General features: G+C 33.0%; 1 protein-coding gene across 3 annotated transcripts in view; it reads left to right on the top strand.

The window, feature by feature from the left end:
• Positions 1-8,825: 8,825 nt before the first annotated feature.
• Positions 8,826-25,025, top strand: part of Lin28b (lin-28 homolog B) — a 110,336-nt gene continuing 94,136 nt past the window's right edge. Inside the window, exons 1-3 of one of the 3 annotated variants that reach the window (XM_010607190.2) lie at positions 8,826-9,120; positions 13,946-14,026; positions 16,586-16,773. In XM_010607190.2, coding sequence (XP_010605492.1) covers positions 9,087-9,120; positions 13,946-14,026; positions 16,586-16,773 — 303 coding nt within the window. In that variant the 5' untranslated portion in view covers positions 8,826-9,086. Of the gene's footprint in view, positions 9,121-13,945; positions 14,027-15,527; positions 15,787-16,585; positions 16,774-25,025 lie in introns of those variants that run through there. The other 2 variants (XM_010607192.2, XM_010607191.2) reach the window with 2 other exon arrangements.

Here is a 25,025-nt window from a genome sequence, read left to right as displayed (position 1 = left end):
GCACCTGCCCTACGCGCGCTCGGCCGACGCGGCTGCTTTGTACCGGGCGGGCGGGCGTCGGGGATCCTTTTTGCTTCGGCATCTGAGGTGTAAATTCATGAGTTAAAATTAAGGATTGGAGGACAACGGAGGGAAAACGCGCTTGAATTTAGGTGGTTTTCGAAAGGGGAAAAAAACAAGAGGCACATTTGCAGATGCATTAACCGACTACTGGGACACTGCATCTGGGTGTTTTACGAGAATTTGTACTTAAAAAAACTTTTTTTAAAAATTTCGTGTTGGTAAATGTTGAGTGTTTTCGAGTAACATCTTGCAGTATGTATTTAGTGCTCTCAGTGCGGAAATTTCTTAAATGTAAGTAAGTCCGCCATTTTGAATTGTTTCCTGTAGCAGGATGAGCTCTTAGGTGCCTGTGTTTCCTGGAGTTCCCTTCAGTTCTGTTTGATCCATAGGTTTATAAGTTAGCAACCAGTATTATTATTCAGAGACCTAAATCCTCCCGTGAGAATTTTTACACCTACAGCTATTAATACAAGAGAAAATACATGTTGGGGTTTTTCGTACAGTCATTAATACAAGAAAAAATACATTATGTTGTTTTTTAATTACCTCATCCCAAATATTACGAAAGTGAAAATTAGATATGACAGCTGACATTAGAATGAATTGAAAACAACGTTGCTCGAAAAGTATTAAGTCATTTTTTACTCTTTTCAAGAAAATCTTCGTGTTTCATTTCTTGGTACAGATTACCATTTTTAGCTAGCTGGTGATGCAAAAATGTTTTGCAAAAACAAAATTTCACGTCCAGCAATAAATTACAAAACAATTTTATTTAAGCTTAAAAGTTAAAACTGAGTTCTTCGAAGTGTATGCCAATTTGTATGATTTGAAACTACAAATTTGTTGTGAAATTGTCTTTTTTTTTTTTTGCTGTGGATTTGCATGGGTTTGATAAGGGAATTAGTCTGTAAATTAGCAAAAGAACATGTGATAGCTAGTTTCCCATTTAGGTTAATATTAAACCCATGTCCATTTTCGGGGCAGTTTTTGTCTACTTATCGCATGAAAGAAAAATTGCAATCGTGCTTGACTTCCTAAAGAGCTTTAGAATAAACCGACACAAGGCCTCTTTCTACTATTTAAGGGTAGGGGAACAATATATCAAAGAATAAGTTTTATTAGACTCTTCTGTTTTACAAAGAACATCAGCTCGTCATTCCATGATGATACAATATCTTATAGATTTAAGAAATTGAATCAATTTGTAATGATTCATAGCAGTTATTGGAACTATTAGGTACTTCTCTATAGATCTGGAGCTATATGATTCAATGATTATATTTTTATTCTTTTCACATTGCAGAGTGTCTTATTATATATGTTCTGAGTCCAGTCTTCACAGAGAATGAAAATTGTTGTGGAATTAATCAGGATTTCAATACAAAGTCTGCTGGTTAATAGGGGAAAATATGGTCAATCTTCCACTTTGTAAAATGAAGCAGCTTGAGATTTAAAATGGCAATGTTCAGAAGTTTTTCAAATAATTTATTTTAAAGGGTGTTGCACATGTAAGTTACAAAAAGCCACCAGAATTTTACTAAATACAGAATTGTTTCTGTGTTGATTCTGAAGAAAGAAAAAGTTAAGCAGATTTTACCTACCTGAAACAATAATGCTTGTTATCTGATGTCTTTTGGAATTTATAACCCACTGCTATCATAATTTACACAAATTATGGTTAAAGAGAAAAGTTATTAAATAAAACATATGTATAACAGTCTTTAGGTTTAGCAAAGGATTGATGTCTTTAAAATAATTGAAAAGCCATAAACAGCTATGGGGACTGTATTAACAAACTTAGGGGAGGAAATTACTTATAAAAATTAATCTATAGTTGACCTGATTAAGAAAAAAGACAAGTGGGAATACAGAGATGAATCAATTTAGAAGTAATTAAATCCATTGGCTATAAAAGGGACGTTAAAATTTTTGGTCAGCTGAAGGTTTTTCTTATTTGATATTAGTAAAATTTAATTTTCCTTTGAACTTTTCAGATGCTCAAAGTTTTATGTTTAAATATTTGAAAACGTGTACCTAGTACCTAATTTTCTTGCCTTTTCAGTTTTTCTTTATGAATCAGTACTATTTTCAGTGAATTACAAAGTAAAATTTCTAGATTACCCAGCAGAACAATGAAAATGCTTAACATTCAGATTGATTTATACAAATATACCTAGAAATAAGTCATATGTAGAATTACATTGGCCTGAGAAACTTGCCCATTACATATGTGTGCATTAGTATTGTGTTGAATCTGACAGTGAGTCTATGAAGTCGCTGACCAGAGTGCTGAATCAAGACAGCCATATTGCCTCTGGTAAATCTAACTGAAAACTGTGGAAATTGTATTGAGGTTCAAATAGCATCATGATGGTGGAGATTATGTATTTCATAAAATTTTTTTTTACTTAATTAAAAAACTTTACCATATTGCATTGCAATTATCTAGAAATTATGCTAGAGAAATTTTATCTTCAAAATGCATTTATTTAATGTATAACATTGATTTTGAATAATACCAGTAAAATCAATAGGATGGATGCTAGACATTTTCTTTTTGAAAGCTGCCATTTTCAGATGATAACAAGGATTTTGAAACAAGTTTAAGCATCTAATGAGTTAACTAATTTTAGTTGATACTGCTGTAAATTGGAGTATAAACTTATGTTTCCAGTTCTTTATTTAGGTTCATATTTTTTATGTTGGTTTGAAATTTGCAAACATAACCAAATTTAATAATCACACATGAAACAAATTCCACTTAGAAACAATATAAGCAGATTTCTACATAAAGAATAGAAGTTTTGAATTTATAATGATCGTGACCTACCATTTTGGGGAAATTTTCTATTCACAGCCAAACTCACCACAAGCTTTCATTACTCACAGTAACATATTGTGCTCTACAGTGTATGAGATGAACATTGGTATGAAACAGTTGTAGAAACTACCTGAAAAGAAATGTTGTGATACATTTAACATTTCAGTAAAAGGTGCTATTTTAAGTATAGAATTTTTACATTATTTTACTAAAAATAGAATAGATTGATATGCGGGATCATCAAATTAAGGGTCAAAGGTGACAAGCCAGGACAAAGGGCACACAGCTCATTTTCAAGCAATCAGGTTCTAGTTTTTTTATGGTTGAACAAAAGATTATATAGAAAAAAGAACTTAGTATTGAGTGACCAGTTCTAATGGTGGAAAAACACGTTTTAAATTTTCTAGATATTTTTAAATTACTATTTTTTTAACCAATGTATATGGGAATGCAAGAGCTGAAATACTACTTTTATATTTTTCTGATATTTTTATGCATTGTTTGTTTAGACTTTTCACAAACATTTAAGTAAAATATTGTAGATTCTCTAGTTTAAAAATTGACCTTAGTGTTGTTGCATTTAAACTTTTAGAAAAAAAATGTAAGTTGTAGCTTTTTAAAAACATTACCGTTGGTTTAATCTCTTCTGCAATTAAAATGCTATTGTTTTTAATATAATATCACAGTACACCAGTAGGTCACTGTCAGTGATGTAAAGATGAACAATCCCCATACTAAGATGTTTTTAAAAAGTGTTTACTGACTATATTTAGAATGCGCTAAAAGTTCTGTTATAGCTCTAATAAAATTTTTAACAATGTTAAAACTTAAAATATGCATCAGCAAAATTTTTTGGTATTAATGTTTTACTTGGAATCAATTTTAATATATTTAGAAGCTACTTTAAAGTTTTTATCTGAGAGTTATGGTGGGCCTTCAAAGTATGTGTGATTAGCTTTATAAAGAGGAATATTCTGGTACTTTAAAGAATTTAAACCACTATTGCTTTTTAAATTTTTTTGCTTTTGACACAGTGTAAGTGATGACTCATCTTTGAGCTTTATTATATGAAATCTGTTTCACACGTTGTAAAATGCAAACCTTTGCATTAGCTGTGGCTGAGTTGTGTTGTGGCTCAACTGTGCTGTTTATATTTAATTAAAGAAATGTGTTTATCAATTAACATTTGCTCTATTAGCGTTGCCTTCACACAATCTTGACAATTTGTTAGTTGACTGAGGTTGTTATTCATTGAAGTTTTTATTTTCTAGAGTAAAATTTTTTTTGAACACAGTGAGAAAAGCTACTTATATCTTACATTGAAACCAATAATACTTTAATTTGCAAAATGTTGGAGAAAGTAAAATTCATTTTTGTGATTCATCATCATTACAAGTATTATCCTCAGGTAGTTTCTTATAATTAAATCATATATTTTGTAAATGTAAAATAATGCAACTTTGAAATAATGTATTTCTCAATTCTCAAAATAATTTTCAAAACATTACACCAAATATGAAACTTCCTGTTGTAAAACACCCATAATCTAAGTATTTAGCTGAATAGAATCATACGTAAATATTTGTGTTAATTTACTTTTTCGTAGTTTATTTTTTTACCTATATATAATTGAGACAGTAAAACAACAGTCCAATTATACCTCTAATTACAGTAGGAAGTTCAGTAAATTACAAAATTATTTATCCTGATTTTATTTAGGTAGCATTTGAATTTAGTCTGTTGACTAATTTGCAAGAATAATTACAGTAACTTTTTTTATTTTGTACGGGGGATCGAACTCAGGACCTTGCACTTGTGAGGGCAGGAGCAGTGCCACTGAGCTAAATCCCTGGCCCACAGTAAAGTTTTGTTGATGATATTTTATTTTATTTTTTCCACAGTAAAGTTTTAATTCACATTAAGCATTCTTTTAGAGGACAGTGTAAAAAATTTTGAAAAGTACCCATGTTCACTTCAGTGTTAAATTTTCACATCTAATATTTTATTTGATACATGTATATATTTTAAGTTATAGTTGAAGTAAACAAGTATTACCCTTTACATTTTACTCTGTAGTATGTTTGCTATATGGTTTTAAGTACAGTAGTGTCATTTAAAAACTTTTTCCCTAGAAGCTGTGCATGGTGGCACACGCCTGTAATCCCAGCACTCAGGAGGCTGAGGCAGGAGGATCGCTGTGAGTTTGAGACCAGCCTGGGCTACATAGTGAGTTCCAGGTCAGTCTCAACTACATAATGAGACCTTGTCTCAAAAAACAACAACAACAACAACAACAACAACAACAACAAAAAAAAACTAACACTTTCCCTAGCAGTTTTTCTAAGAAAGAAAAATTACATTATTGCCTGTTACAACAACAAAAAAAAAACTAACACTTTCCCTAGCAGTTTTTCTAAGAAAGAAAAATTACATTATTGCCTGTTTTGCTTTCCAAAGAATGTATTTAGTACAGTGATAGTTGAGACATACTATATGTCCATTTTTGTTACAAGTGTAGTGTGAATATTTAGTAAATTATAATGTCCTTTGAAATTAATTACTTTTTAAAACACTGGTAATAGAAAAATGTATTTTAAGCACCAAATGTTGAGAAGTTGCAGTAATAAGAAAAGTAATGACATAATTTTTCTTTTGGATAATTTTATTCTTGATTCCTAACTCATATTTTGTTGACTTTAACTTGCATTTTATTAGTATTGGAAATAAGTTACAAAATATAAATTGAGTTGAAATAAAGTTCTGAATATTTAATATCATTTAATGTTATTCTCTGGGCTTAAAAGTTTGTCAGTTTTTGACTGAATAAAATTATTTACAGTAATAACTGTAAAAAAAATGGCCTGCCTCGTAAGTACAAGGACCCAAGTTCAATCCCCGGTACCAAAAAAAAAAAAAAATAACTTGTATTACTGAGCTACATCCCAGACCCTATATACTTATAATAAAATTAGAATTATTTTATATGTATATAATTTCTATTTTAGTACTCAGATGATCAGGTACCTATTACATTTTTTCTTGTGAAAACATTTTAATAAAAGTTTTGTACACAAGTCCTTTCCTTTTATATCCTCCATAAAAGCCATTGTAGAGATTGTAAAACCACCTACAGAAATAAGTTTTTTTTGTTTTGTTTTGTTATATTTTTTGGTACTGGGGATTGAACTCGGGTCCTTGTGCTTGCAAGGCAGGCGGCGGAACCACTGAGCTAAATCCCTGGCCCAGAAATAAGTTATTGATTCATTTAAATATATATACATATACAGGTATAGCTATAGTAGCTAGGGGTATTGGTGAATGAATGTCTAGTACCAGCACTCTGAGAGGCTGAAGCAGGAGGATTGCAAGTTTCTGCCCAGCCTGGAAATTTAGTGACTTCGCGAGACATGTCTGAAAAAAGCTAAAAAAGGGCTGCGATTGTAGCATGAAGCTCAGCATGAAAGCCCTGGGTTCATTTTTCATAATGTGAAACAATAACAAAACAAAACATTGAACACTAAGGATTGCTGCAGTTGCAAAAATGGGCTAAACATACAATAGTCTCTGCCACCACAGAGCACAGAGTCAAGATGAGAGAAAGAATATGCTCATGGGCTATTAAAGTATCATACAGTATTACACGATTGTATTTAGCATGAAGCAGTAAGAGAAGGAGCTCAAGGGGAAGTTCTAAATGAGCAAAAGGAACTAATTTATTGAATGGGTAGAGAAATCTATTCCAGGATTTCACAGTTTTAATTAGGTTTTGCTTTCTAATAAAAGTGAACTCAATGTTAAGTGTTACTGAAAATTATATTAAATTTTTTAAACCTATGTATAAAATATGAATGTTTTTGATGAATCCCTGCATTTAAATAATTATTTAAATGTTTACTACATCAAAGGTGGTCACATATGGGTATGAATATGTAAATTATAAATAATTGTCAGTGTGCCAGCGCACACCTAAGGCTGAGGCTGTGTAATTCCAATTATGAGGTCAGCTTGAACATTTAGCGAGACCCCCATCTCAAAATTGAAAAGGGTGGGGGATGTAGCTCAATGGTAGAGAGCGCTTGCCTAGCATGTGCAAGGCCCTCGGTTAGTACTAAACAACAAAAAAAGTCATCTACCTGTCTTATTCCTATTATAGTTCAGTGAATACTGGAGAGATGGATTGCAATACTCATATTTAAACCTGATTCTATTTACCAACTCTTGCCTTTGAAAATTTTAGACTTATTAATGAAATATGGGCTGGGAATATAGCTGAGTGGTAGACTGCCATGTGGGAAGCCTTAGGTTCTATCCCCAACATCACTAAAAGAAACAAAACCTCTTAAACCAATGAAATACATGAGTTGTCTGTGAATTCCATTTTCATTTTCCTTTTTTTTTTTGAGTCAAGGTCTCTATGTAGAACTTAAAACAATCCTCTTGCATCAGCCTCCTGAGTATTGGGATTACAGGCATGAGATGCCACACCTGGCTTTAAAGGGATGCTAGTACTGAAACTATATACATTTGGATAGTGAAAAATCTGAACATCTTTATCATTACAGTTGACTGGTTATTTTTAAACACCAAAACATTAGAGTTCTTGAATTAAATAGCATGTAGCCAGCTCTTAATGTTGGTTGAGTTTATTAAATTTCTCTTGCAGTAATTTATCCAAATTATTTGAAAATTTCTTTTTTTTCCAAATCATATCTATTATGTTCACACATCTTTTAAAATGTTGGTTTGAGAGCCAGGGATTTAGCTGTGGTTCTGACACCTGCCTCACAAGTGCAAGGTCTTGAGTTCAACCCCTGATACCCCCACTCAAAAAAAGAAAAACAAATAAAATGTTGGTTTGAACTTTTCTGTAAATGTAAGTAGTAGAACTAAGCATAGGCTGAAGGCTATTTGAATAAAAAGCATAAACTAAGTTTTTGTTGAAATATTTATGCATAGAATTTAAATAAACCAAATGTGCAAAATAAAACTTGGTATACCTTCAATATAAAGGAAAGCTCTATTTCAATAAGTTTTAATAAATAATTTTGTTGAAGTTAGGGTTTGTTATTGTGTCTTTTGGTTGTAAACACAGGATAACTGAAGGATTTCATGTACAAGAGGTTCACTTTCACATTTTTCTTCTACTCTTTTCACGTCTTAGTGGGATTGTCATCCTTTGTAAGAAGATAGTTGGGTCAACATTTAGTACAACTCTGCACTTGGAAAAAACCTCCATTTCCTTTTGAGAAGAAATAAAATACAGTTTAAAGAATTTACACATAATTGTATTGAAAAATGTATATGTTAGATTCAGGGTCTAAAACTTGGTTAAGAAAAGAAAACCCTTTGTGGTAGCAGGTGAGTAGATGCATGTTTAGACCAATCTATTTTCCAAATCCAAGGGGAAAAAATAATTCAGGGCCCAAGGAGTTTCCCTTCCAAGTGCTATTACTGAGTGGCTTCTAAGTGTCATTGTGTTATGGCACCTGCTCGTAGATATACTAGAAATATCACTATATTTTTAAAATGGAAACTAGTGTTGTTTTTAAAATCTGGCTCAATTCATAGTAGATACCTTTAAATACACATTATTCATTAAATGGATTATTAATTTTCTCTCAAAAAGTATTTGAATGCAGCAGACTGAGTGTCAGTGGTATAGTACCATAATTTCTCATGATTTATAATCTAAAATACATCTGAAGAGAGTAGTCAGGTTCATCAAAGAACACAGTATTGTAGGTTAGGTAAATTTTAATTGTAGTGGAAAAATCTTGGGATTCTTGAATTACACTGTAAAATTAGATATCAGAAATTAAAACTACATTGTTTATGAAGTTGTGATCTTTACATTTAATGTTCTTGTTTTATTTATTTATTTTTGTTACTGGGTATCAAACTCGGGACCTTGTGCTTGTGAGAAAGGCGGCAGCACCACTGAGTTAAATCCCCAGTCCTGTTTTTGTTTTGAATGCAGTGTCTTTTAATAGAAATAAAGTGCAGGTTTATGCCAATTGGTTATCTTATTTTGCTAGGTGACTCTTAAAACTGTAAAAAGAAAGTTTACAGGTCATTTCACAGAGTCAAAACCTGGGTATTTTATTACTTTCTAATGAGCCATTAAGCTGAAGAAGAGGCAATTAAATAGGCAATTAATGTAGTACTGACTTGAGCTCTCTAATTCTAGGTTCTTCCGAAGAGGATGAGGTCATTCAACCAGGTTTCATCAGCCCCAGGTTAGTCTGTTTTTTAAAATTAAATATTTTACTTAACTAATGTTAAAAGATCATGAGAGACATCTGAGAGAACTTGAGAGAGTCTCACGAATTCTCCATTTTGACTTTCCCCTTAGGCAAGATGGTCACCATGTCTTACTATATCCTCTATCCACATCACACCATCTGTAAAACTATTATTCCCACTAGAATTTCATGAATAGTATCTTCTAATTAACGCCTTTCTCCCTTGATTTTAGCAGTACTGGATTTTGTAATTATCTTTTCAGTAACTCAAACTATATAGATAATAGTATCTAAATGTTTGTGGAGATGAATGAAAAGTATTCACGACTTACTCTTAATTTGTTTTTGTAATTCCCAATAGGCACTAATAAATATCTGTTGAATTAAAGATAGAAACACTTTACTGTTTTCAAATAATTCATCGTAACAGAAATAGCACAACATATACTCTTTTGAGGTGATCTGCCTAATCCAGGAAGCTCCATTTATATAGCTTTTTATGTACATGTGTCAAAATTTGTGCCCTAGTACATTACTATAAAACTGCATAATTGCAACTTTTAACATTTAAAAGTTAGACTTTTGACATGTATTTTCTTATATATCACTGAAACTAATTTATATAATTATTTTTCAGTAAACATTTTATTTGATAATAACAATATCTCCGATTTCTGCCCTGATGAATTTAATATTTTAACTTACCTCTTGACTAGTACTAATTTGAAAAAACATGTAAGAGTTGTGATACAGCAAAGTGTTTGAGCCTTCATAGCTACACATGAAATGATATTATTCTGTTAAGTTTATCAAATATGAACTTAGAAGCCAGAGAAAAGCATAAGAATAAAAAAGTTTAATAGAGGAAATCATGATAAATACTGTATTGCCGTTTGACACATACTTTTTTCCTAGAGTGTATCTGTTAATATGGAAATGATACAGAGTATCATGAAAAAGACGTTTTTGCTGTCATCATTTTCCCTTATTATTGAGTATGATTCTTTTCTGGGGCAGTCCAGAAACATTATTCTTTTCTGTTGGGATATAATGTTAGCATCAGTATGTTAAGTGACTGCAATAAAGTTTCATGTCTGTGCTTCCTTGTGGTTAAATAGGGATTGGAAAGGAGAGGTACTACTTTCACCAAAGGGAGGGTTGTTTCTACAGATGACTTTTTTTTTTCCCCCCTAACTGGAAGACTTTGAAACTGGTACAGTCTCCTTACTTTGTTGATGAGGAAACTGAGGCCAGGAGAAGCTCTGTGATTAGGACAAGGCCATGAATTTAATGAATGTGCCAGAACTCTGGCCTCAGTTTCTAGCTGAATGTCTTTTCCACATATTTGCTTCTCATCGAGGCACTTTTAAAGCCTGATGATTTCTTTTTTCTTTTCTTTTCTTTTCTTTTCTTTTCTTTTCTTTTCTTTTCTTTTCTTTTCTTTTCTTTTCTTTTCTTTTCTTTTCCTTTCCAGGCCGCAGTCTAGCTGAATGTCTTTTCTCCACATATTTGCTTCTCATCGAGGCACTTTTAAAGCCTGATGATTTCTTTTTTTTTTTCTTTTCTTTTCTTTTCTTTTCTTTTCTTTTCTTTTCTTTTCTTTTCTTTTCTTTTCTTTTCTTTTCTTTTCTTTTCCTTTCCTTTCTTTTCCTTTCTTTCTTTCTTTTCTTTCTTTCTTTCTCTCTCTCTCGCTCTCACTCTCTTCCACTGTTCTTTCTATATCTGATACAACTCTCCTTGGATAAAGTCAAAATGAAAATATTAATAATGCCTGTGAGACAGTCCATGCTGTTCTTTCAGTGGATTATTTCCTCTGATTAGATAAAGTTTTAAAGAACAAATTTTTATTCACAGCTTTAGGGGTGGTAGAATGAATTGTATATTTATATTAATGTCCCCCCTTGCAATATTTACTTTAAAAAGATCTTTAAATTATGAAATGTACATGTTCAAGTGGTACAGGGTGAGAAATATTGCCTTTTGTGTTATTTTGAGAAAAGTAATGTAAAGCCTCTTACTATATGATTTTCCTAACCTGTTAATTAGGATCACTTAAAGTGTTTCTGAGCAGAGTGCAGAAAATATTTGGAGGAGAAATAGTAAAATTTTTATTTTTTTATCGGGAGAAAATCTTAATACATTAGTAGTTTTTGCTGTTTGCTCTTTTTTTTAAAAAAAAAGTTATTTTTCCACAAAATGGTGGTCTTAATGTCTGTTTTGTGTGAATTTTCTCTAAATACTTTGCTGGAATATAGCTCACTTAAAAGAAGAAAATATTTGCAAATACTTGTTTTTAAAATAGGCAATTTGAATAGAAAACAAAATTTGTGCTGATTCCACAAAATTCCCACAATTTTACTTCATTATTCCAGGAGAAATGTGTTCAGGAGATACTTAAGGAAAGTTTTAGAAGTTCTTAAAATGGTGAAACATTCTGAAGAGAACAATTATTGTTAAGCCAGCGCATTTTTTTCTCCAGATAAGAAAACTGGATAGGAAAGGAATATTTATTTTGGAAACGAAAAATGCCCCCGTACCCTGAAGTGACCAACTCAAAGAGCAGCACACCGAAGTCGGGTATTCCTTTCCTTTGAGTCCAGGTTTTCAGAATGTGAGGAAAGTTATTACCAGGCAGCTTACTGAAGGGCAACGGGGGAACCTGGAAGTGTTTCCCCGACGTGCGGTCGGCAACCTTTAAAGATCATGCCAGGACGGCGGTGACCCCCAAACAGCGGGGTGTGTGTGCAGCGCCAACAGCCCTGCCAGTGCTCTGAAGGCGCTGGCAGCGCTGCCGTGGTGGCTCGGCTGCTGGGGCTCTGCGATCAGAGGGACGATAGGATGGCGATAGGAAGGCGCCGGGTTTGTTTGAAGACGGCTCCATTTTAGGCATGGCCTGGTGGGGGTGGGGGCAGTTGCTTTCCTGGGTTCTCCTGATTCTGACTTGCCCCTTGACCTACCTTATCTTACATTTAGAATGTTCTGGGGTCTCACTGATAAAGGGATCAAATTACAGTGATCTATGTATGGAAATTCAGTAAAAATACTAGATTGTGCCCAGTGCTTTTGCCTTAGTGGTAGAGGCAAGGGTTTCTTTTTGCTCTTGGGGAGTACACGACAAATGTAAAAATCCTCTCATTAGTGGGACTTCGCCTGCCTTTGGAATCGCGGACTTCTGGAGAGGAGGAGTCCACGTGATGGCTAAAGGGGAGGGTGACTGAAAAGAGAAAGGTGAGAGGACTGGGTGAGAAGAAAGGGCAGATTTGCTGGCCCCTGGGGCTAGGCGACCCTCGGGCTCCAGCTTTGCCAGAAGGCTTAGGCTGCGAAGACTGCTGGGCTCCGACCCCGTTTATTTGCAGTTAGGAGAGGACGCAGACAAGTGGAGTCGCTCCCAGCAGTGCCACAGCCCCTCCTCTCAGTTTTAAGAAGAACCGAAGAACCCAAGCATTGTTTTGTTTTAACAGAAGTCACGCGTTGCTTATAGTTGAAAACGACGACGGTGGGCTCTTGCACCTCTCTCAGCTCCTTGCATTGGGAGGTGCGGCTGAGAAATTGTGTACCTGCACTTTTTTAAATGGGGAAATTTAAGGTTATGCTAACCAACAGACATATGATAGATTATTTCTTTGATCCACCCCTCCCTGTTTTGATGAGTCTGGGTAGCTACTTGAATGCCATTTTAAAGACATTTTGAAAGAACTATGATAAATCAAGTTATAAAGCATTTGGCTTTCGTAGGTATAAAACATGCGTTTTTAGTCAAACCCTGGTCTTTCTGGCACTAAAAACAAGTAGGAAATGAGAAAAAAATTAAAACCAGAAGACTTTAGGAAGGTGACAAATTGGAACGCATTGTAGAAGACTCAGGACCATTTTATGTGAAAGCTTTTAAGTTTAAGCTTTAACTGAGCTTCAAGTTTATGCTCAGTTTATAAAAGGCTCAGGCTCAAAAAATTTGGGGATGGCGCAGAAAAGACAAATTATTTTAAAAGACTGAATACCATATCCCTGAATTGGTAGTTCAGAGACTCCTCCTTCACTTCTCCCTTTCCAACTTCCCTCCTTTCTTACCTTTCCGTGCTTTTGCTCTTCCTTTTCTTTATCCTACCCAGCATATTTCAATATATTTGCTTTAATTTCTTTGTGAATGAAATTTAGAGATTTCTCAGGATTCTTAGTTGGAAAAAACCTACACTACTTGAAAGGCTGATGTCCTTCTCAGGAAATGAATGAGTCGATAACCTCTGACACCAGTGACCAGTCCAGTGAACCCTACCTTAATTTCTCTAATAGTGGGAGCCCCTAGCCAGGCACAACTGTGACTCTCATCACTACCCTCCCATCTGCCTCAGTTATGGTATTCCACACCTCATATGCATATTGATGAGTTTTAATTTTGTCAGATTTAACAATAAACAAGGATTGAGAGTGCACTTACGTATTTCTAATTTTGTGAGTAAACTTTTCTAATTCAAAACAAACTTATAGGTAAAAATATTTTTACCATAAATGTTTAACCAAAGTATACTGATCTGTGAATTTTTTCACTCAGTTTTCAGATTTTTTCTGATATGTAGATTTTGTAAAGGTAATTCTTTAAAATGTTATTTTTGTATTACATGTAATGTTTAACATTAAATGCCATTGTTAAAATTACTTCCTTATTAAGTCAATGTAAATTAAATATAATAATCTCATTTCTATTATGAAAATAATGGCTGGTAAATATTTTGTTTGCACATAATGTTTTCAGGTTCTGGAGCTTTTGTTAACACTTACAAAATCATTTGGTGGTTTACACTTTTTATTTCCTGCTTTCCAGCTAATACACTATTTGCTGTCCTTGAAATAAAACCAAAAAGCTTGCCCTCTTTCTTGAGAAACAACGAAAGAAAAAAAACAGGTGAAAAATCTTTACAAATTGATTGATTTTGATTGACACTATCACAAACAGCTGAAAATTAACTTCAATTTTTTTTTATATACAGCTATTTCACTTGTCTAAACTAAAAATTTCAGTTATTTAATATGAAAAAGAGATGTTAGTAGACATACATTTTTTCAATAGGTTTTTCATTCAGAATCCCAACATTTGAGTTTGTGTGAGACACTTAGAATGTGGACTTGTTTGGAGATGGGGAGGGGGTGTTGCAGCGCAGTGGGGGAGGGTCGGCTCTGTGACTTGCGGAAGGGAAGTGGTATCTGTAGTTTTTCGTAAACCGCTTGTTTAAGAGAAGGGGGGGCGGAATGGGGGTGGGTGCTTTTTAATGTTTCCAAAGGGTGATATTTTATAGGAAGTCAAACATTCCTAGTTAACCTATAATACTTAGTGTAGTATTCAGTAACAGTAGGTAATGTAATCATCTCAATCTTTTGAGCTGATTTGAAAGGTAAAAAGTAAGCCTTTTCAAACTCAGAGCCAATGGGAATGGGAGGGGAAGAGCCTAATCCGTTTTAAATTCTCGTTTATTCCGCTCTTCTACCCATTGGTAGTGGACCTTTAAAATACCAGGATGCAGTCAATATACGAATTGACCTTTTTGTCATATGTACCTCTCCTAGCTCACTCCATCCTGCCCCCCCTCTTTGTGCCACTGCCTCTGCTCTCTGGTAGGCTCCTCTTCACTTCCCCTCCCTGGCGTTCCCCTCCCCCTCTGGCCCTAAGTGTCTTGCTCTTGGGGAACAATCGCCGCTGATTGAGGTTCACTCTATGTTAGGCTGCAAAACTGGGCTGTTATTTAGGAAGTCATTAATCACATCTCCTCCCCCGGAAAGAGATGGCGGAGAAACCTGTGAAGTACTATTCCTTACCAGCCCCTCTAAAGTGTTCTGAAATGATCGACCTAAACGAAATTTAAGATAGTAATTTTTTTGGTAGAATTTTATTTTAAATTTAAAAAGTATTTGGTTTTTAAAATTTAAAATTGAGGTTACAATTAGGTAGTTTTGTGCTTTTTGACTTTTGTAGGTGTAAATTACCATTAATCTGAAGTTTTAATAATGTGGATGTAATTAGGATTAATTTGTTCTTGTAAATTACATTTTTTCCTCAAATTAAATATGAAACTATTGTCTCAAACAGATTTAATGATATGGAGTAGCCGAATTCGTAAAGGGAGAAAATAGTAACATATATGTTGCCTTATTTAAATGCCTCTCTGCAATGAGATTGTTTAGAGGGGCTTGTGTGGGGACGCACGTGTGCACATGTATGACTGCTGTTTTTCTAAATTGAGGATTCACAAGGACTCTCCATTGTGTTTAAAAAGGATGAAACCAGCATTCTGATTTATTGTAAAGAAGCATCTCAAATTCTTTAAGCATCTCAAATTTGTGTTCATTCATAAATTATTTTGATGTCAGCATAGATGAAATGGTGATTGGTTATCTCTTCCTCTTGCCAGCCCCTTAAGGGTCCGAGGTGAAATTAGTAGCAAGAAAGCATGTAATTGACAAAGTCACGTGTGCTCAGGGGGCCCGAAACTCGAGAGAGAAGAGAAAAAAAAAATCAAAAGAAGGAAAGCACATTAGACCATGCGAGCTAAATTTGTGATCGCACAAAATCAAGATGTTAGATTGATGCAGAAGATCACTCCGTTCCAAAGGGAAAGTTTTCATCTCACGAGTTTGGAGCAGAGGGCCCGTGGGGCAACATGGCCGAAGGTTAATTTTCTTTTCTATTGTTTTACTGTGATTTTCTTTCTTTTCTTACCCCTCCACCCCCTTTCTCATTCTTTCTTGCCCAACTCCCTACTCCCTTAACCCAAATACTGAGCCTTACCTCCCTACCTCCCATTGCGCAATGGGGCTTTATGCAAACCTATTGTTATAGATTTCCAAAAATGTTTTGTACCGCCCACACTGATTCACAACTTGAAAAGCTTTCAGGGGGCTATTGTTTGAATTGTGTGAGCGTGATTAAGCGCAGTTTCAGTTAGTGAGGCCAAGAAAACTTTAATACACCTGCCCCCTCCCCCATCCCACCCCAACTTTAATTGAAAGTTATGGGGGGAGGGGAATGCACATTGCAAAGAATCCTGGATTCACTGCTGCTGCCGCATGCATTAACTATTAGTTCTAACCATCTTCACCATTTCTTTTCTCCTTCCCGCCAGAAAGTGTCGTTGAAAATTTCTCTTTGTAAATGGGATCAGTGTGAAATCAGCAATATGCAAGTAAAGTATCATAATCTGTATTGTAATGTATGTTTGAAAAATTGAGTTAAATGGGAAGTACACATATGTACAGAAACATGGAAGTTTGTGTGCTTGATAGCAAAGTGTGGCTTACCCTCCCCTACTTTCATTTTAAATATTTTCTATAGAAGAAAAGTAGTAAACCATTTACTAACAATTTTTTTCTGTCTTCTCGTGCTCCTCACACCCAGCAATTTTTTTTCCTCTTTTGATGAACACCGTATGGAAATACATATTAACTGACTTTTTTGTCCTGTTCCTCTCAGGCGGGGCAAGCAAAGGTGGTGGAGAAGAGCCCGGGAAGCTGCCAGAGCAGGCAGAGGAAGAATCCCAGGTTTTGCACGGAACTGGCCACTGTAAGTGGTTCAATGTGCGTATGGGATTTGGATTCATCTCCATGATAAACCGAGAAGGGAGCCCCTTGGATATTCCAGTGGATGTATTTGTACACCAAGTAAGCCAAACTTTTTTCCCCCTTTCACCTTTTCCCTTTTTTGAGGACCTATCTGTAGTTATGTTAATAGTCATACAATAACATGCCCCTAGGTAAAGCGAAAGATAAAATCTTCCTTAAAAATCACAAGGCAGTCCGGTTTTTAGGGCACATGTGTGTGCCCCTTCCAGGATATGTTTTCCTAAACGGGAAATGAAATCTTTGATATTTCACTGTTTAGATCCAGGCTGATGTTACTAGCATTTCCTCCTTTTCATTCAATAGTGAATTTGTGTTCTCCTAGCTTCCGGTATAATAGATTAGAGCATAATAGGTCCCCCATGGCTAGTAAATAGGTAGAAAAATGAATGAAGAAACAGTGATCATTTTGAAATTTAACAAAAAAAAAAAGCAAACATTTTGCTGTTCTAAGAAATGTGTAGATTCCCTGTATTTTAGACCTTTTGGTCACTGTAGCTTCTCCTAGATTCTTATTATTCCCTGCCCAGTAGTCATTTGTAGATTCAAATGAAATTAATTTGATACCATAGTACAATCAGGTATAACTCTCTTGGCTAGAATGGATTTGAAAAAATTCCAGGGAAGATTTTCAAACATTTACGAAATGTGTTCTATGTAGGGGCATTGGTCCAGGGAATACTGTCCCTTTAAGAGACTGAACTAAAAAAAACGTGGCCAAAGGCGGCTCAAGATTGTGTGTTTAAAATGTGCTTGTCTGCTATTTAGCATAAGTTTCCGCAGTTGCTTATATTATGTTGTAATTTTAAAAAATGCTTAAATACCAGACAATGTCATTACCTCACATTTTAAAAAAAATTTGCCTAGGAAATAATACAGTATATCTTTCATTCCTTTCTATTAATTAATCTTTTTTATAATAAAAAGATTGAGTGCTTGCAAGACTGTTTCTTCAAAAGAAGTTAAGGAAATATAAATTGTAGTGAATTCAGTTTGAAGGGGCTTTGGGATTAAAGTTCATTTTAGCTTGACACCTAAATTAAAATGAGTTGAATTCAAACACAGGTTGACTGACATATATATGTGCCCGAAATACTTAGAATTACTGCTTCAAAGTGATGTTTATTTGGTACTGTGTTGTTTGTTCCTGATAATATTTATAGGAGCCCCTCCTTCCCTAGGAATATCATTTTCAAATATCTATATAAACAATAAGAACATATGAAACCATTCTGTTTTGATCAGTTCTCCTCTAGTGCTTGGTAGCTTCCTGACCTTGTTGTGTGGTGTATGTTTTCCTTTCCTAAAGGCCTGGTTATCATTATTGGTTGTTTATATGTGGAAGGATCAGCATTATCTGAATTGACACAGGGTTCAAGCACACAAATAGGATTCAACATAGAAGCTACTAAATTTTATGCCTCCTCTATTTATATTGAAAAATGAACCTGCTTTTTTTTTTCTTTCCCTCCTTTGAGTGCCTGAAAATCATTGATAAATCTATTTTCTCTCAGGCTGTTGCTTTCCTCTTTGAACCTTCTTTAGATTGTTAAATTGTTCTTTACGATCTCATAAATTTGTTTTATAGATGAATGAAAAAATAGCACTTTTGCTTTGTCTGATCCTTCATTGTTATAACTTGGTTATTCAAAAAATATTCATATATTAAACATTTTATTAAGTGTTACTGTAGAGACCCATGAGACATTAAACTTAATTTAATGGTTATATGTTGATAAGCAGTCCTATATCCAGTGAATTAAATACAGTACTATATTACCACTAAAGTTTATATGTGTATACATAGAGTTAGCAGTTTCTAGATTATAAACATTGTTTTTTAAAAATATTTGACTAACATTAGTGTTCTTTTATACATCTTGTATTTAAGAGTAGGACAGAATTAAATGATGTCTCATTGAAGGAGTTTCTTTCTTTTGAGGTTTACATAAATTACATAAAAATTGTATGAATAATTATTTTTGACTAAGGTAGGAATTCTACTGATTTTAGCCAGGCAGCTACAAGTAATAATTAGACGATTGTAAATGCTCTGTATAGGTATCATGTGAACATCCTTTATAGAAGCAGATGGCAATTCAGGATCATTTTATAAATGTATTTTATTTTAGCTGTCATTTTAACCTTATGAGCATTTTGGAAAATGTACCAGGCTTTATGGGTAAGGTAGATTTTCCGCATTATGTCTGTATATTATTTTGTTGGGTAAGAATATGCATCATAGATAAACAGAAATTTTAAATGTTCAGCTGGATTTATATCTATACGAGTTAAGTATTTGACAGTTTTTTTGTGTGGTAAACACATGTGCCATTGAATTTCTTTTTTAAATATTCTGAATATACTTTTATAGTATGTATTTGAGGAAATATAAATCATTTTTTAGTTTCCATAAATAATATTTAAAATTTCATGCCAGTGTACCTAGAATATTTTTCTCTTTTTAAAAATATTTACTGCAAAGAATTGCATATCTAAAAACAGTTCCATTGTTGTGAAATAAAAGGGTATTGTATTTTTAAACAGAACCATATATTTATTGTTGCATAATATCATTTAAAATTTGTTGACATTGATGTTATCAAACTTTCCTCTGGTAATGATATCTTTAAATCTTCAACTTGAAATACATGTGTAGATGCTGTGCTTTTCCTGTCTTTAGACATGTTGATAAATGTAGTGAAAGTCAACTCCTTGATGATAGTATGTGACAATTGGTGGTTTAAATGAGTTTTTAGAATTTCTAATGTGAACTTGTGATGTAAGTGATTTTTATACTTGGGAAATGAATATATGTATTCTGATCCATGTAAATATTGAAATGTTGATAGAGTTCAATAATAAATACTTTGTCTTTAAAAAGTTGACAAACGTATATTTTATTTGTAAATTTTGTCACAATACTATTTTTTGAAGTGTTCCTTAAAATACCTAACTGAAATTTGAAATTTTTGATAATGATTCAGTTTGTAAAATAGAATGATCTTTTCTAGGAATTTCTTAAGAATCCAGTGTAAAATACAAACACTTGTTTCAATTGAAATAAAGAATATATACATTGTTAATATATGTTAAGTCAAGGTTCTTAGTAAAGCTACTTCATCAGTAGGATACAATTATTTCGTAAGTACTAATGATACTTATCATTATCAGTGTCCTTATATTATTAAGTTTAAAAATATTGAATCCATGGTTACATTGTAGGATAACATTTAAATTGGCTAGAAAAGGTCACTGGCAGTTTTCTTTGAAATATAAGTTTTTAGGGGGGCTTAAATATTTGATGGTACTTTAGAGGAATTGATGGTAGCTAAATATTGGGGATTTTTGGAAAAGGATAGTATACAGCTACTTGTTTATGTTTGTTATGTAAGGTTTTTTTTTTTTTTTTTTTACACAGATACTTATTTTCAAAGTCTTCATGTTATCTTTGTGTACCTAAGAAATATGATGGTTTGAATTTCATTTTGTTTTGGAGAAGTATAGAATCCATTACTTTTACTACTTTCACTTATTTATATAATACTTTCTTTCACATATGGGGTTTATGTATACTTGGAATTCTTTTCCATCAAACATGATATAGAAATTTTTAATATTAACATATTTCCTAATTTATGCAAAAATTTTTTCCAAAGAGAAGGTAATTTTAAAATGACTGCAGTGAAGCTACCATTACATAGTAGACTTAAATACCTGTGAATTTGGTTTTGGAATAATCATTTTTCATATATTACTATTTTCTTATATACTTTATTTCTTATATTTTCATCTCAGTGGGTATTACAAATATTCATCTTAAAAAGATTTTATATGTCTTGTGTTTTATGATTACTTGCCTTAGAAGGCAATTTTAAGTATTACGCATAGTTCAAACAATCTAGCATAGAGTTCATGTCTGTTTATTTTCAATGTTAAATATATAATTTATGAAGACAAATTTATTCTGATATTTTTATGTTTAAGGGCTTTTCATAATATTTCATTGCTAATCAATTAGCTGTATTCACTTTCGTCATAGTTCAGCATGATAACATTTTTTATATGAAGAATGTAAACGGTTATTGTTAGACTCAGAGCTGTTTAAAATGACAATTTTATATTATTTTTTTGGTTCTGGTGATTGAACCCAGTCTGTCAGGCATACAAACACTTCTACAGAGCTGCCAATTTAAAAAAAAATTAAATAGGAAGAAATCTTAAAAACTTAATGCAATCATAAACATTTCTAACTCATTTTATAGTAATTATGTATTTTAATATTCTGAAAATACAGTTGAGCAATCCAGAAGAATCATAAACTAAATACTTTAGAATTACTCAGTCATAAAATTACATGTAAAGGCATTTAAGTCACTATTTTGTGAGACTTTAATGTAGCTCTAAAGATATTGAAAACTTCTGATTTTCAAGTGATGGCACATTTCACATACTCTTTTTGTATACTGTATTTAAATTTTAAAAGAGCCTTTTATTATTCAACTTAAACTCCAAATGTTTATTGAGTACATATTTAAGATACATTTTGTTTATTATTGTGTTTTTTACATATTTCTTTTTTTCATCTCTTTTTTTGTGCTGGGTTGGAATTGAACTCAGACCTTTGCACATACTAAGCATGTGCTCTACTACTATGTTAACTCTTAACCTCACATTTTTAAAGACTTTTTCAAGAGCACTTTTAGGTTCACAGCAAAATTAGGATAAATGTACAAGAGATATTTTTACCCATGCAGCCCTGTATCTACACAGGCATAATCTCCCCTTTTGCCACCATCCTCTGTCAGAGTAGTGGAATATATTTGTTAAAATTAATGACTATACTCATCGTAATAACCCAAAGTTCATAGTTTACATTAGGGCTATTTTTTGGTGGTGTACACTCTTACTTGCTTTTGATTCGCCTTTTAAAAAGTTCATTCACAACAAATAAAAGACAGTAAATCAGAGAATTTTTTTAAGAACATAAGTGACAAAACATTTACAATATTTACTAATCTTTAACCTGTATTTAACTTATCTCAGTTTTTGTGTTTCATGAAAAGTTACAAACTTAGTTGCTACCTATACTGAACATAATAAAAAGCAAATCCTTCAGTACAATTTTTTCATGCAATAGTGAATCATTATTTGTATTTGTTTTAATTCTTTTATATAAATTACATAAATACTATATTTTACAAAAGTTACATAAATATTGCAGATAGTTTTGTTTATCTTTTTTTGTTTCTTTTGGTGGTGGTGGTTGAAGGAACCTTAGGCTTTTGCACTACATGACATTCCCAGCCCTTTCTTAATTTTTTTGTTATGAGACAGGGTCTTGCTAAGTTCCTAAGGTGTCCAACCTGGGCTTGAATTTATGACCCTCTTGCTTCAGATTCCTAGAATGTTGAGATTACAGGTATGTACCACCATGCCCAGGTTTATTTCTTAACTGAGCAGTTTTTGGTATTGTGATTAACTTAAAAGTTGCTAAGTAAAAATATAATGTACTGTATTTTTATATCAAAACCAAGAACTGTGTAACTAAACAAAGTGAAAATATTTTTAATTGAATTAAACTGGAAAGTTATCTTAAATGTTATATTCTATAGATTTGATTTGGGACTAAGTATGAAATAAATATCAATGATTATGAGCTCTTCAGACCTTGAGATATTTTCCCTTGAATTTTAAGTAACAAGACTTTGAGCTTGTTTTATATGTAGTTAGTTGGGTCTATGGCATTGAACCATATAGAGTTTATAAGAAATGTGATTTATATTATTGCATAAAATTATTTCACTATATCATAAAAGCTGCTAACAGTAATATATTGAGCAAATACATTGCAAACTAGTGGAATACATTCAGAGAATGATCTTTTAGTGAGTTAAAATAACAAAAGAATTAGGTTGCATTTTGCTATGTCAAGATTCATCCTTTAAGTAGATTGGATGATAGTCCAAATTAGAATTGCCTTCTAAAGTAAGATTTACAGATATTACACTTAGCCTTTTTTTTTTTTTTTGAAACCAGGAATTGAAACACTTAGTCTTATATTTACTTCTATGATCAATAAACTGAGAAGAAATGAATGAGACCTACCTTTTCAGATTGTTGTAAAGAATAATACTTTTATGTAATGTTTTTATGACTGACTACTATGTATGCGTCAAATAACTAAAATGTAAACTGGTCTTTGCCAGACTAAGGTCATTGTTAAATTATTTTCAGTGATTGAAAATTATCTTGGTATGTTTTAATGAGCTTTCTTTAAAATTGGGCAAGATATATATACTACTGATAGCTTAATTTTTATTACTGTGAACTCTAAGGCTTTTTATTAGAGTTTTGTGGTATATAGAATATTTTTCATTTGCTTTTTTGAGACAGTATCTTGATATGTAGTTCAGGTTGACCTTGAACTCATCATGTAGCCAAAGCTGGTTTGAACTTGTGGCCTTAGCTTCCCAAAGTGTTGGGATTATGAGCTTGCATCTCCATGTCCAGCTTCTGGAATATTGTTTAACATTCGTTTAATCATAGCAATTTGGGAGGCGGAGGCAGGAGGAATACGTGAGCCCAAGAATTCCAGGCCAGCTTGAATGACATAGTGAGACCCTATTTCAAAACAAAAATAGTTTGGGGCCAGGGAGTTAGCTCAGTGGTTCAGATGCCTGCCTCACAAATGCAAGGCTTTCCAAGTTTGATCCCCCCCAAAAAAACAAAATTTAAAATATCAGGTTAATTGTGGCTTGGAAATAATTTTGTTATGTAGATATTTTGGTTTTAATAATTTGTTGTGCCATGAGATTTTTTTTAAATCTATTTTTTCAGGTGTAGATCTTGAGCTTACATGTTTTTCAGTAGAAGCTAAGGAAAAAATAGTTTTAAATAGGCCTGCTGTGATGATTTAATATCTGTTACTGTATTAAAAAGTATTTAATCATTGTGAGAATATAATGTATAGTAGTATGTAGACTTTACATGTTGACTTTATACAAAAGGCCAGTGGTCACATCCCAGTTTACTAGGTATCTGTTGGGGAGGTAAGTTATTCTGTTAGTATTTAGGAGAAACATTGGAAATGAAGGTGTGGGCTTGGCTGTGCCCCAAGAGGTGTATAGGGGATGTCTTGCTTTGGGCTAGAAGCTGTCTCCTAGTACTTTCAGTGTTCTTAATAGTAAAATGTGGTCAGCAGTTAACTTTCATCTCTCTTTTAGAGGATTATGGTAAAATAAAATATGTGAAAATAATTTAAGGGCTATAATCCAGATTTTAGTTTTAATCGTTATTTGTACACTATATTTTTATTAATTTGTACCATATAAATGTTTGCTAGTGTTTCTCTTCATTTTATTTATTTATTTACTGATTTTGAGACAAGGCCTTGCTTTGTAGCCCAGACTGGCCTTGAACTCACTATGTAGTCCAGGCTGGCCTCAAGCTGGTGGCGATCCTCCTGTGACACCATGCCCAGAAGTTGCTAGATTTTTTAAACTTGTGTCCTTAATTTTATTTCTTGTTGCATCAGTTTTTTCAAAGTATAATTTATATACAATAAAATATACCAAGTAAGTATATATGTGATGAGTTTTGGCAAATTGTATAACCATCATCAATATCACGATAGGGAACATTTTCATTACTTCATGAAGTTCTCTCACGCTCCTTTGCAGTCAGCCTTGGAGAGGACTCAGTTGACTTATATGATGTTTGACATGTCTTATTAGCTGGTTAACTTTAACTTTGTCTCAGATATATCTTTTATCAAATAAAGTTTGTTTTTCTTTAGTCTTTTTTTTTTTTAGTTTTCTTTAGTTTGTTTTTCTTCAGTTACTTCTGCCTAGAAATTGCCCTTACACCTGTGTTCATGAATATTAATCCATAAGCATTTTACTAATCATCAGTTCTAATTTCATTTATCCTTATGATACTTTTTAAATAATAATATTTATTTATTTATTCATTCATTCATTCATTCATTCATTCTGGTACCAGGGATTGAACTCAGGACCTTGTGCTTGCAAGGCAGGTGTGGTGCCATTGACCTAAATCCCTGGCCCTTCTTATGCTTTTTTTGTAACATATAAACTCAGTCCTTGCTTAAAGGACAATTAGGCTTACTGATACTCATATTTTTGTTTTTGAGGGCTTTTTTCTTGGTGGTACTGGGCATTGGGCACACATCCTCATATTGTTGAGCATGTTGTACTACTGAGCCACATCCTCAGCCCCAAAGTTTTAACTGGTAAGAAAACAACTGTTGTCATGGTAGTGCATTCCTGTAA

This window comes from Fukomys damarensis, unplaced genomic scaffold, assembly GCF_012274545.1.
Source record: "Fukomys damarensis isolate Sample0158 unplaced genomic scaffold, DMR_v1.0_HiC HiC_scaffold_14, whole genome shotgun sequence".
Taxonomy (NCBI): Eukaryota; Metazoa; Chordata; class Mammalia; order Rodentia; family Bathyergidae; genus Fukomys; species Fukomys damarensis.
This window is presented reverse-complemented; position numbering and strand designations above follow the sequence as displayed.